At 40.6% G+C, this 12,716-nt stretch overlaps 1 protein-coding gene across 1 annotated transcript; it reads left to right on the top strand.

The window, feature by feature from the left end:
* Positions 1-8,211: 8,211 nt before the first annotated feature.
* Positions 8,212-8,655, top strand: LOC138894385 (uncharacterized). The gene is made up of 2 exons (XM_070179082.1): positions 8,212-8,382; positions 8,437-8,655. The coding sequence occupies exons 1-2, from the start codon at positions 8,212-8,214 to the stop codon at positions 8,653-8,655; spliced, it is 390 nt and encodes a 129-aa protein (XP_070035183.1).
* Positions 8,656-12,716: the final 4,061 nt, after the last annotated feature.

The following is a 12,716-nucleotide window of genomic DNA, read 5'->3' as shown; positions in this document are numbered from 1 at the left end:
TCCCTAAAACGATAGCCACACACAGGTTAAATGTCGACCCATACTACCCCAGTAAGGCAGGTTCGATGAAAGTTCAACCCCTCCATCAACGAGACCTTCAACGAAGAAGTGGAGAAAGTGCTGGCAAATGGCTCTATCAGGGATTCAAAGTACCCCAAGTGGATTGTTAACGTGGTAATGGTAAAACAAATAATAGTAAGTGGAGGATGTGCGTGAATTTCACCGATCTGAATAAAGCCTGCTCAAAGGATTCATTCCCATTACCGCACATCGACCAGCTCTTCAATGCCACAACGGGACATGCGTTGCTGAGTTTTCAAGATGCATACTCGGGCTACAACTGGATACTCATGGAGGAGAAAGATAGGAGAAAACTACATTCATCACTCATAGGGGAAAATATTGCTATAGGGTTTATGCCATTCGTATTGAAGAACGCTGGGGCCACATACCAAAGGTTGGTCTCGAAGATTTTCAAAAATTAGCTCTGCAAAATAATGGAAGTATACATCGATGACATGCTAGTAAAATCTTTGAGGGTCGAGGATCACATCGACCACCTGAAGGAAGCATTGAGAATTTTGAGGAGATACATGATGAAGTTGAACCCCGAGAAATGCGCGTTTGGCGTGACCTAGAGTAAATTTCTGGGTTTCCTGGTATCACAATGCGAAATCGAGGTCAACCCCGATCAGATTAAAGCTATCGACGGGATAACAGAACATGTAACAACTAATAAACAAGTCCAAAGACTCACGGGTCGAAACGCCGCCCTATCCAGGTTCATCTCGAGGTCGTCCGATAGGTGCCATAGATTCTTCAACATACTCTATAAGGATAACGACCTCGAATGGACGACCCAGTGCAAACAAGCGCTGAAAGAGCTCAAGGAATACCTGTCATCACCACCCTACTCTCAAAGCCTAAGCTAGAGAACGTCTCCTCGTTTACCTCGTCATCTCAGAAGTAGTGGTAAGTGCAGTTATAGTTCGAGAAGATAAAGGTACGCAATCTCCAGTCTACTATATCTATTAAAAACACTTATCGATGCCGAGACGAGGTATCCTCACCTCTAGAAATTGGTGCTGCCCCTTGTCACAACTTCAAGAAAGATAAGGCCGTACTTCTAGTGCCGTCCAATCTCAGTCGTCACCACATTTCCCTTGAGGAGCACACTGCACAAACCCAAATTGTCGGGGAAGCTGGCCAAATGGTCAATATAGTTAAGTGAGCACGACATCATTTACCAGCCTCGCACATCCATAAAGTCACAGGTGCTTGCCGATTTTGTCGTTGACTTTAGTGCCAAGGTGATGTCCGAGGCCGAAAAGGAAGGCACACAAGCTTCTATCTTGATGCAAGACCTCTGGGTCTAGCATACCGATGGAACATCCAATTCATGCGGGTCTGGATTAGAACTCATACTCGAAGTTGATAAGTGGGGACTTTGACTACTTATTAGCGCTATTTAGCTTTCGTTTTAGTCCAAAAACGCTTAATTGTGTTCTCGAAAACTAATAAAATATGCTTAATTGCAGGAATATTGTAAGATGAGCTCCCAAGATGAAATCCAACTCAAGAATGAGTAATGTGAATTCAAGGACAAAAACAGGCATAAAAGCTCAGAAGTACAGACTGCAGAATATCATCTGCACCCGTAAGTTGTGAAGAAATTTCATCAGAGAAATGTGCAAAGTGCGGTCCGCACATAAATTGTGAGGCCACAGAAGCTGGGTTATAGCAAAAGTTCAGTGAACCTGCATCTCAAAGTGCGACCGCACAATTAATGAACGGCTGCAGAAGAAGAGCCACGTGGCCACACTCACATTTGTGCGGATCACAGAAGAGCAAGGTGCGGTCGCACTCCGAATTGTGCGGACCGGAGAAAGAAAGGAGTGCGGACGCAGATCAGAATTATGCGGCCATAGATTTCCACTCCTGTCAAGCTGAAGAAAAGTGCAGACTGCACATGGAATTGTGCGGCCGCAGAACCTCCGAAAGGGCATTTTTATTCAAAAATTCCAGCTTTGTATAAATAGAAGAGTTTCACTTTTTTAGGTTAACTTTTGACATCAGCTGCTACAATAGACAATTTCTTTTACTCTTTTTAGTAGTTTTTGCTATTTTGAACTTTTTGAATATTAATTTCATCATTTTAATTATAAATATGGGTTTAATTATCATTTCTTCTCCCTTTTTTCCAATTTCAGCATGAGTAGCTAGATTTTCACTAGGGTTGTGACTCAAACCTAGTGTGTAAACTTAATGGGCGTTTGATTTATTGCTTGTTTATGTTTGGGTGTTTATTATCTAGCCTTGTTCTTGGTTTTATTTGAAGAATTAATGGCTGCAAACATTAATTTATGCCTATTTGACTTGGTCTCTACTTGAGAAAGAGAGACTTAGTCTAGGAAAACTTAGCTAGCAAGAAATTGGGTCAATCGAGAGATTGATAAGCCCAATTAAAGGGTTGAACCTAGAGATAGTAAAACCCGACTTGAGCTTCTTATCAAATATTTTGTTAAATACCCATTTGGACTTGAGAAAGCTAAATTGGGCAAAATCACTCTCTAGCCGAGAGGTATTGAGCGGGTACTTAAGTGTTGATATCTATAATACACCCCGACCAATAAAACAAGCTTTAAAGTTTAAAACCCATTAGGCAAACACCTAGGTGAAGGTCATAACCCTAGGCCTTTTATATCATTTGAAAAACAACAAAAATAATTTCCTAGTTTCATTCTTTAAAAAATAATCGTAGTTTAGATTATCAAACAAAACCAAATATTGCGGAAGTGTAAATTTAGATATACAAACTCACACGCTAAGATATATACTACTAACACCCATTCATATATCTCCCTGCGGAATTCGACCCCGACTCTTGTTGGGTATTACTATTGCATCGACCACTTTTATAACCTCAAAGAGAGGAGTGAAACTGGATGAGATCACCTTTTGGCGTCGTTGCCGGGGTGCTTAAAATAGTGTTAGTTATATATTTAGGTGTGTTTTTGGGAAATATTCTTTTCGTTCCTTGTTACTAACGTGTGGGTATTGTAGGTGCAATCATGGCAAACAACGATCTCAGAAACATAGCCGTGGGGGGTGTGGATGTTGAGGATGAGCAAATGGATGAGGTACCTCTTGAACCTCAGGCCAATAGACGAGGCAGACCACCTCAAGACAATGTACCCGCTCCACCCCCACCTCCACCATGAGCGGCTCCACACCGGGTGTTGTCGAATAAAGGGTATGCAAGTGCTATAGTCCCTCTGCATATTAGGGCAGGTAACTTCCAAATAACCAACGTGATGCTCACTTTGTTCGAGCAACGAGTGTTCTTCACCGGTGCACCGAGTCAAAATGCATATAAAAATTTGAAGGGGTTCGTAGATACGTGTTGGGGGAGCAAACAAACAAATGTCTCCGAGGATTCTTTGAGGATAAGTCTTTTTTCCTTATATCTACGGGGAAAAGATTTAGACTGGTTGGAGCGTTTGCCAAATCATTCCATTCATAATTGGGATGAACTAGCGGAGAAATTTATTTCAAAGTACTTCTCTCCCGGGCACATGGCTATTCTTTGGGATGAAATTATAGCATTCAAGCAATAGCCTAATGAACCACTGCACGAGATATGGGAAAAGTATAGATTAATGGTGAAAGGGTGCCCCAACAATGATATGACGGAGAACATGATTCAACAAACTTTCTATCGGGGGATCAATACCACCAACCAATATGTAGTGAATCAACTTACCAGTGGAAACTTCATGACTACGCCTTATGCGAAGTCATGCGATAGTTTGGATGAGATGGCGGATACTTCATTGGCGTGGCAATCTAGATCCAATATTCCACAAGGTGATCCAAATATGATTCTTCTTCATAAAGAGTTAGATGAACATGGGCAAGCCATAGCCGAGTTGACAACCACCCTGAACCAATTGGCAAAGGTTCAACTTCAATAAGTGCAAAAACCGAGGCAAGTCAATGCTATGGAGGGAGTCAATATGATGGTAAACAAGAGAAGAACAAGAAGTCCACAAGTGCAACAAAGAGGGGACAATTTTATGCAAGATGATAGTGTATTTGATCAAGGTGATTCTTACAATGATCAAGAAGAATAGATCCAATATGTGAACAACTTTCAAGGGAAAAGAAACAACTTCCAATGCCCTAGTCAACAACAATGGAGATCTTCAAATAATCAAGTTAATTGGAATTCTAACAACCAAGATAATTGGAATAGTGGAAACGATCAAGGCAATTGGAATAACAACAATCAAGACAATTGGAGTGGAAGCAATAACCAAGGGAATTGGAAAAACAATAATAACCAAGGCAATTAGGGAGGCAACAACCAAGGCGGGTGGAACAACAACCAAGGAAATCGGGGGTCGGGTTTTCAAAGTCCCCCGATGAATCAACAACCGAGTACCCCACCTATTTATCCTTCTCATGGTCCTAGTTCCTCCAACAATGAAATGGGTCGTATTGAGAACATGTTCAAGAAAATGATGGAGAAGAATGCCGATTTCGATGCCCAACTTGCTTCACACAACACATCAATCGGAAACTTAGAAGTGCAAATGGGTCAAATCTCTCAAGCTTTAAATTTTCGTCCTAAGGGGGCACTACCAAGTGATACGATGGTGAACCCAAAGGGTGGGAATAATACGGGGCATGCCATGGCAGTTACTACAAGAAGTGGAAGAGGTGGGAATGCACCTAACTCAAGTCAATCGAAACTTGTGGATGATGAGCAACTGGTAGAGGAAGAGAAGATCCCAAACAATGTTGTGCACGCAAATGATAAAGTGTAGATTGATATTGATGACACGATGGAAGAGACACAAGAGGATGTGAACTCGTTTAGGGATCATGTGATTGACATACCGGAATCGGTAGTGTAAAAAGCTAAGGCACCATTGCCTAAGCCACCTCCTCCCTACCCTCAAAGGCTTGTCAAGAGACATGGCGAGAATCAATTCAAAAAGTTCATTGATATGATGAAGAGTATCTCGATAAATGTGCCATTACTTGAAGATTTGGAGCAAATATCCGGATATGCAAAGTTTATGAAGGACTTGGTGACGAAGAAGCGGTCAATGAATTTTGAAACTATCAAAGTCACTCACTAAGTGAGTGCAATTGTGCATTCGATGGCTCCTAAGTTGGAAGATACCGCTGCTTTCATACTATACATTGGGAATTGGGCAACCAAGACCCATATCTATGAGATTATAAATGGCCGATCGTACAATGAAGAGACCGTTGGGGTGATTGAGGATGTATTGGTTCGAGTTGACAAGTTCATTCTCCTGGCGGATTTTGTTATTCTTTATTGTGAAATGGACTATGAGGTACCGATTATTCTTGGTAGACCCTTCCTTGCTACGAGGAAGGCTCTTGTTAATATCGAAGCTGAAGAACTCACTTTTTGGGTGGGTGATGAAAAGGTGGTGTTCCACGTATGCAAATCTATGAGGCAACCGAATAGCAATGAAGTGTGTTCGCTCGTGGACTTGGTGACCGATGTGATTATTGATGATACAAGTGCCTCGATTAATATGGGCGACATGTTGGAGGCCGTCTTCCTAAATTTTGATGATGACGAGATGGATGGTTTCATAGAATGTGTTAAGTTTTTTCAAGGAATGGGGTCGTACAACTATGCACCCCGTAAGCTTTCCTTGGATCTTGAGAATAGGAAAACTCCTCTTACAAAGCCTTCAATTGAGGAGCCTCCTATCTTGGAGTTGAAGCCATTGTCTCCACATATCACGTATGAATTCCTTGGCCCTTGTTCTACTTTACCAGTTATTCTTTCCTCTTGTTTGACTAACGTGCTGGTTGACTCTATATTGCCGGTGCTCCATAAGAGGAAGAAAGCTATTGGGTTGACTTTGGCTGATATTCGGGGAATAAGCCCTGTATTTTGCATGCAAAAAATTAACTTGGAGGACGATGCCAAACCATCCATTGAACATCAAAAGGAGATTCAATGAAGCCATGCAAGACGTGGTCAAAAATGAGATTATCAAATGGTTGGATATCGGGGTCGTCTACCCTATTTCCGACAGTTCGTGGACTTCTCTAGTGCAATTTGTTCCAAAGAAGGGGGCATAATTGTGGTTAGCAATGATAAGAACAAGTTGATTCCAACAAGGACGGTGACCGGGTGGAGAGTGCGTATGGACTATCGGAAGCTAAACAAAGTCACAAGGAAAGACCATTTTCCAATCCCCTTCCTTGACCAAATGCTTGATAGGTTGGCCGGCCGTGCTTTCTATTACTTTCTAGATGGATATTCGGGCTACAACCAAATCCTTATTGTCCCGGAAGATCAAGAGAAAACAATTTTCACTTGTCCCTATGGCACTTTCGCTTTCAAGAGGATGCCATTTGGCTTACGCAATGCACTGGCCACTTTTCAACGTTGTATGATGGCGATCTTTACGGATATGGTATAGGACTACCTTGAAGTCTTCATGGATGACTTTTCGGTATTCGGGGATTCCTTTGATGATTGCTTGGCAAATTTGGATAAAGTATTGGCAAGGTGTGAAGAAACGAACTTGGTGTTGAATTGGGAGAAATACCATTTCATGGTCGAGGAAGGCATTGTCCTTGGACACGAGATTTCAAAGAAAGGCATTGAGGTCGACAAGGCAAAATTAGAGGTGATTTCTAAACTTCCACCTCCAACATCCGTGAAAGGCGTGAGAAGTTTCTTGGGTCACGCGGGGTTCTACCGGCTCTTCATAAAGGATTATTCCAAAGTGGTGAACCCCTTATGCAAGATTTTGGAGTAAGATACTAAATTTAACTTCAATGATGATTGCATGGGAGCCTTTGAATTGATAAAGTTCAAGTTGACAACTACTCAAATTATCACCGCTCCTAATTGGAGTATTCCTTTTGAGCTCATGTGTGCTGCTAGTGATGTAGCGGTTGGAGCAGTTTTGAGGTAATGTATCAACAAGATTTTTCATACGGTCTACTATACTAGTAAGACCATGAATGATGCCCAAGTCAATTACACCATTACCGAAAAAAAGCTCCTTCCCATTGTGTTTGCTATTGAGAAGTTCCGCCTGTACTTAATGGGTACAAAAGTTATTGTTCATACGGATCATGCGGCAGTTCAGTATCTTATGAACAAGAAATATTCAAAAGCTAGGTTGATGATATGGGTGCTATTATTGTAAGAGTTTGATATTGACGGACCACTTGTCTCGTTTGAAGGAGGAGGGGAGGCCGCATGATGGCCTTGAAATCAATGACTCTTTCCCCGGTGAGCAACTCTTGGCTATTTCAATGAAAGAGGTGCCATAGTTCGCCGATCTAGCAAACTTAATTGTGTGTGGAATCATTCCGGAAGACTTCTTTTCAAATCAAAGGAAGAATCTCAAACATGATTGTCAAGACTATTATTGGGACGAGCCTTACCTCTTCAAGATTTGTACGGATGAGGTAATAGAAGATGTGTACAGGATGAAGAGCAAAATGTTATTCTTGAGGCTTGCCATTTTTCTCCTTATGTTAGTCACCATGGCGGAGCGAGAATGGAGTCTAAAGTGCTAAGTTGTGGTTTCTATTGGCACACTCTTTACAAAGATGTAAGTGATATGGTGAAAAAATGTGATGAATACCGACGGGCCAGTGGAATCTCGAAATGCCTCTCACTACCATTTTGGAGATTGATATCTTTGATGTATGGGGTATTGACTTCATGGATCCTTTTGTGAGTTCTTGTGGAAACACCTACATCTTGGTCGCGGTTGATTATGTGTCTAAATGGGTTGAGGCCGTTGCTCTACCCAACAATGAAGAGAGAAGTGTGGTGGCATTTTTGAAGAAGAATATTTTCAAAAATTTGGTACTCCACGGGCTATCACGAGCGATAGGGGGTCGCATATTTGTAACAAGGCTTTCGACGCCTTGCTTAGAAAGTATGTTGTCACTCATAAAGTTACGACTCCCTATCATCCTCAAGCTAGCGGTCAAGTGGAAGTCTACAACCAGGAGATAAAGAGTATCTTGTCCAAAACAGTGAATGTTAACCAGACAGATTGGTCGAAGAAGCTTGATGATGCATTACAGACTTATCAGACTGCTTTCAAAACTCCTATAGGGATGTATCCATATCGGTTGGTGTTTGGCAAAGCTTGTCATCTTCCGATGGAACTTTAGCACAAAGCTATGTGGGCTTTAAAGAAGTTGAATCTTGATTGGGATGCAGCCGCTAACTTGCGGATTGAATATTTGAATGAATTGGATGTGTTCTGGTACCATGCATATGCAAGTTCGTCCTTGTACAAAGAGAGAATGAAGTACCTTCATGACAAATACATCCGAAACAAGGAGTTCAAGGTGGGCGATCTTGTTTTGTTGTTCAACTGACGATTAAAGATGTTTCCCAAAAAGATGAAATTCAAATGGAGTGGTCCCTTTGAAATTGTGGGTGTGACACCTACAGCACCAGTTGGCCAATCTGAGGAGCCAAACATTGTTGTTGACACTGCCGAGACAGTCCGTCAGATGTTCACCAACCCAGCCACTCCCGGACTTGAGGATGATAAGATCCAATATGAGACTGAGGTCGGTGCCACTGCTGGGGACATAGAGATGGCCACAAAGCCATAGGTAGTTTTATTCACTCTCAGCCTTCTAATACTCTTATTTGTTTAAGCATTGAGGACAATGCTTATTTTTATTCAGAGGGTGGAGTTCCTTTGACATTTTGATGATTCTGATTCTGTATTTTAATAACTATGACACATTTGGCATGTAATTAACTTATTACTATTTTTTTATTCTTTATCATTATGTATATATTCTCTCTATTCCCTTATTATGTATATTTGTTTAGCTTTCAATAGTTTTTGTTTTATAGCTTCTTTATCTTTTTGTTTGTCTTCCTTTTGACTTAGTAGCTTCTTTTGGGTTTGCTTTTTGAATTAGTAGTTTTTTTTTTTGCTTTAATAGCTTCTTTTTATGTTTTAGAGGATAATAAGCCTTTGGTTTTATTAATGTCATGGTTCTTTCCAAAGGTGTTTTGTTTGAACCGGGTGACTCTTCCCAACGATGGAACGGCGTGACAATGTTCTTAAGGGATTGAGTCCATTTTTGGTGTTTAGGTAAGAATAGTAGTAATAATGAATAAAAAGACCTAATTGAGTCATGATCGAAGAGTCAAACATGATTCACTTGGTACCAACACACTTAACTACATGCTTATGGCTAAAAATAAGGTTGTTGGAAAGAAATAGCTCTAGTTAGTGACCTTTTGACTCTTGTGTTGACTTAGGCAATCATCGAGTGGTTTAGTCGAACCATAGTGATTTTCAATCTTGAATATAGTCATTATGGGCACTCGACTATATCCTCTTTAACAATCCAGCTGCATGAGAGGTGAGATGTTGTTGTTGCAAGTCCAAGTACCCGTGCGCATGGTCTAAAACTTGCCCCGAATGTGTTTCTAGGCCAAATTTTAAGTTTTGCTTGGCTTGAGAAGTGATTGTAGGCTCTCCTTGACCCACTTGAAATTTTTCATTGTCCACCAATGTTGTTATCCCTAGTCAACCCATTTGAACCTAAAACCTTTCTCATTTGATAACCATATTACAAGCCGTTACCCGTTTTATCGTGACGCTCTCTTGGCACCCGAGCTTTCCTTAACACTCTTGTGAAATAATTGGCTAAAAATGTAAGTTTGGGGGGAGAGACAAGGATTTTTTAAAAAAGGTACCAAGGCACAAAAGAGAAAAGAAGTGAAGAGAAAGAAAGAGCAAGAAAAAGAAAAATGCAAAAAGAAAGTGAATAAGTTGAAAAGTTGAAGGGATTCAAAGAAAAGTAATGATGCAAAGCATGGAGAAAGCAAATAAGGAGAAAATGAATATCATGACCAAGGAAGAGTGATGTTAAGTCTCTCTAGTTCCCCTAAGGAAAAGAAAATGCCTCAAAGAGTTGGCAAAGCATGAGCCGATAAAAGAAAATGGAGTGCTTGAGGAAAGGTGAACCCGTTTTATCATACCATATCCAACCTTAGTCCAAAAGCATTCATTGAATTCCAAAAAGCCCTACGTGATTTCAAGCCGAGTGAGCTTACATTAGTGGTGATATACATGAGGGGCGAGCCTATGGTACTTAAATCCATATTTGCGACATTCTTTTGAGAGAGATGAGTGAACCTTTCGCAAATCTTTGGATTGAGTGCTATATTATTAAGTGATATTGGTAAACGGGGAGTAGAGAAGGAGGAGTTTGGGATCCATAATAACCTACATGAAATAGCAGGCTTCTTTGATGAATAAAGTCAACTCTTGATTCTTAAGTGTCACACTAGAACTATTTGTACTTAAAAGTTTAACTTGTTGCCTTGTTGATAATTCATAAGTGGTGTGGGTAATTGTTGGTCCCAATTGATGTGTGATTGATTCACCTTTGATTAGCTGGAATGACTCTTAACTTAAGGAGGTGGAAATTACTTTATTTACTTGAGGACAAGCAAAAGCTTTATTTTGGGGAAGTTGATAAGTGGAGATTTTGACTATTTATTAGCGCTATTTAGCTTTCATTTTACTCCAAAAGGGCTTAATTGTGTTCCCAAAAATTGATAAAATATGCTTAATTGCAGAAATATTAGAAGATAAGCTCCCAAGATGAAATCTAACTCAAGAATGAGTAATCTGAACTCAAGGACAAAAACAGGCACAAAAGCTCAGAAGTGCGGACCGTAGAATATCATCTTCGGCCGCAGGTTGTGAAGAAATTCCCATCAGAGAAATGTGCAAAGTGTGGTCCGCACATAAATTGTGCGACCGAAAAAGCTAGGTTAGAGCAAAATTTCAGAGAACCTGCATCTGAAAGTGCGGACTGCACAATTATTGTGCGGCCGCACTCACATTTGTGCGGACTGCAGAAGAGCAAGGTGCAGCCGCACTCAGAATTGTGCGGACCGCAGAAAGAAAGCAGTGCGGACCGCAAATTAGAATTACGAGGCCGCAGCTTTCCACTCCTGTAAAGCTGAAGAAAAGTGCGGACCGCACATGGAATTGTGCGGCTACAGAACCTTCGAAAGGGCATTTTTGTCCGAAAATTCCACCTTTGTATAAATAGAAGAGTTTCATTTTTTTTAGGTTAACTTTTGACATCAGCTGCTACAGTAGACGATTTCTTTTACCCTTTTAGTAGCTTTTTCTATTTTGAGCTTTTTGAATATTGATTTCATCATTTTATTTATCAATATGGGTTTAATTATCATTTCTTCTCCTCTTTATTCCAATTTAAGCACGAGTAGCTATATTTTCACTAGGGTTGTGACTTCACCCTAATGTGTAAACTTAATGGGTGTTTGATTTATTGCTTGTTTATGGTTGGGTGCTTATTATCTAGCCTTGTTCTTGCTTTTATTTGAAGAATTAATACTTGTAAATATTAATTCATGCCTATTTGACTTGATCTCTACTTGAGAAAGAGAGACTTAGTCTAGGAAAACTTGGCTAGCAAGAAATTGGGTCAATCGAGAGATTGATAAGCCCAATTAAAGGGTTGAACCTAGAGATAGTAAAATACGACTTGAGCTTCATATCAAATATTTTGTTCAATACCCATTTGGACTTGAGAAATCTAAATTAGGTAAAATCACTATCTGACCGAGAGGTATTGAGTGGCTACTTGAGTGTTGATAGCTATAATACATCCCGACCAATAAAACAAGCTTTAAAGTTTCTAACCCATTAGGCAAATACCTAGGTGAAGGTCATAGCCCTAGGCCTTTTATATCATTTGAAAAACAACAAAAACAATTTCCTAGTTTCTTTCTTTGAATCACAATCGTAGTTTAATTTAGATTTTCAAACAAAACCAAATATTGCGGAAGTGTAAATTTAGATATATAAACTTACGCACTAAGATATATACTACTAACACCCATTCATATAGCTCCCTGCGGAATTCGACCCCGACTCTTGTTCGGTATTACTATTGCATCGACCATTTTCATAACCTCAAAGAGAGGATGAAACTGGACGAGATCAGTAAGTCCCAACTGGCGAAACATTCCGCCAATCTATAAGGTGCCCAGTTATGACTAACAATGAGGCGGAGTTTGAGGCGGTAATTACAGGATTGAGGCTAGCACTCGAATATGGGGCGAGGCATCTAAAGCTACGTTGTGACTCCCAGATCGTCATCAACCAAGTTACAAAGATATTCTAGATCAAAGTGAAAAGGTTGTAGAAGTACCAGACCGAGATATGCAACTATTACCCAAATTTGATGCATGCCAGCTCGACTAGATTCCACGAACTCAGAACGTCGAGCCGGATGGCCTAACAAAATTGGTCACCACAACAAAAAGCATAACTCCTAGGGATATGAGTGTGGTGTACCTCCTAGGCTCATCCCTAGATCACATCGAGATAAAATTTGTAAACCTAACCTGGGACTGGCTCAACTACATTATGAACTATTTGTTGGACGGTACCCTTCCAAATGTTAAAAATGAAGCTAGGAAGCTGAGAATGCAAGCGAAAAGGTATAACCTCCTTAGCAAAAAGTTGTATAAAAGAACATACGATGGCCCCCTAGCAAAGTGCTTAGGACTACCAACCTCAACGCGTCCTCGAGGAAGTCCACGAAGGCCATTGCAGTAGTCACTTTGGTGATCGAGCGCTTGTCTGGTACCTCATACGGTTAGGATG

Source organism: Nicotiana tomentosiformis, chromosome 6, assembly GCF_000390325.3.
Source record: "Nicotiana tomentosiformis chromosome 6, ASM39032v3, whole genome shotgun sequence".
NCBI classification, from domain to species: Eukaryota; Viridiplantae; Streptophyta; class Magnoliopsida; order Solanales; family Solanaceae; genus Nicotiana; species Nicotiana tomentosiformis.
Note: the sequence above shows the minus strand (reverse complement) of the source record. Positions and strands in the feature narration are given on the sequence as shown.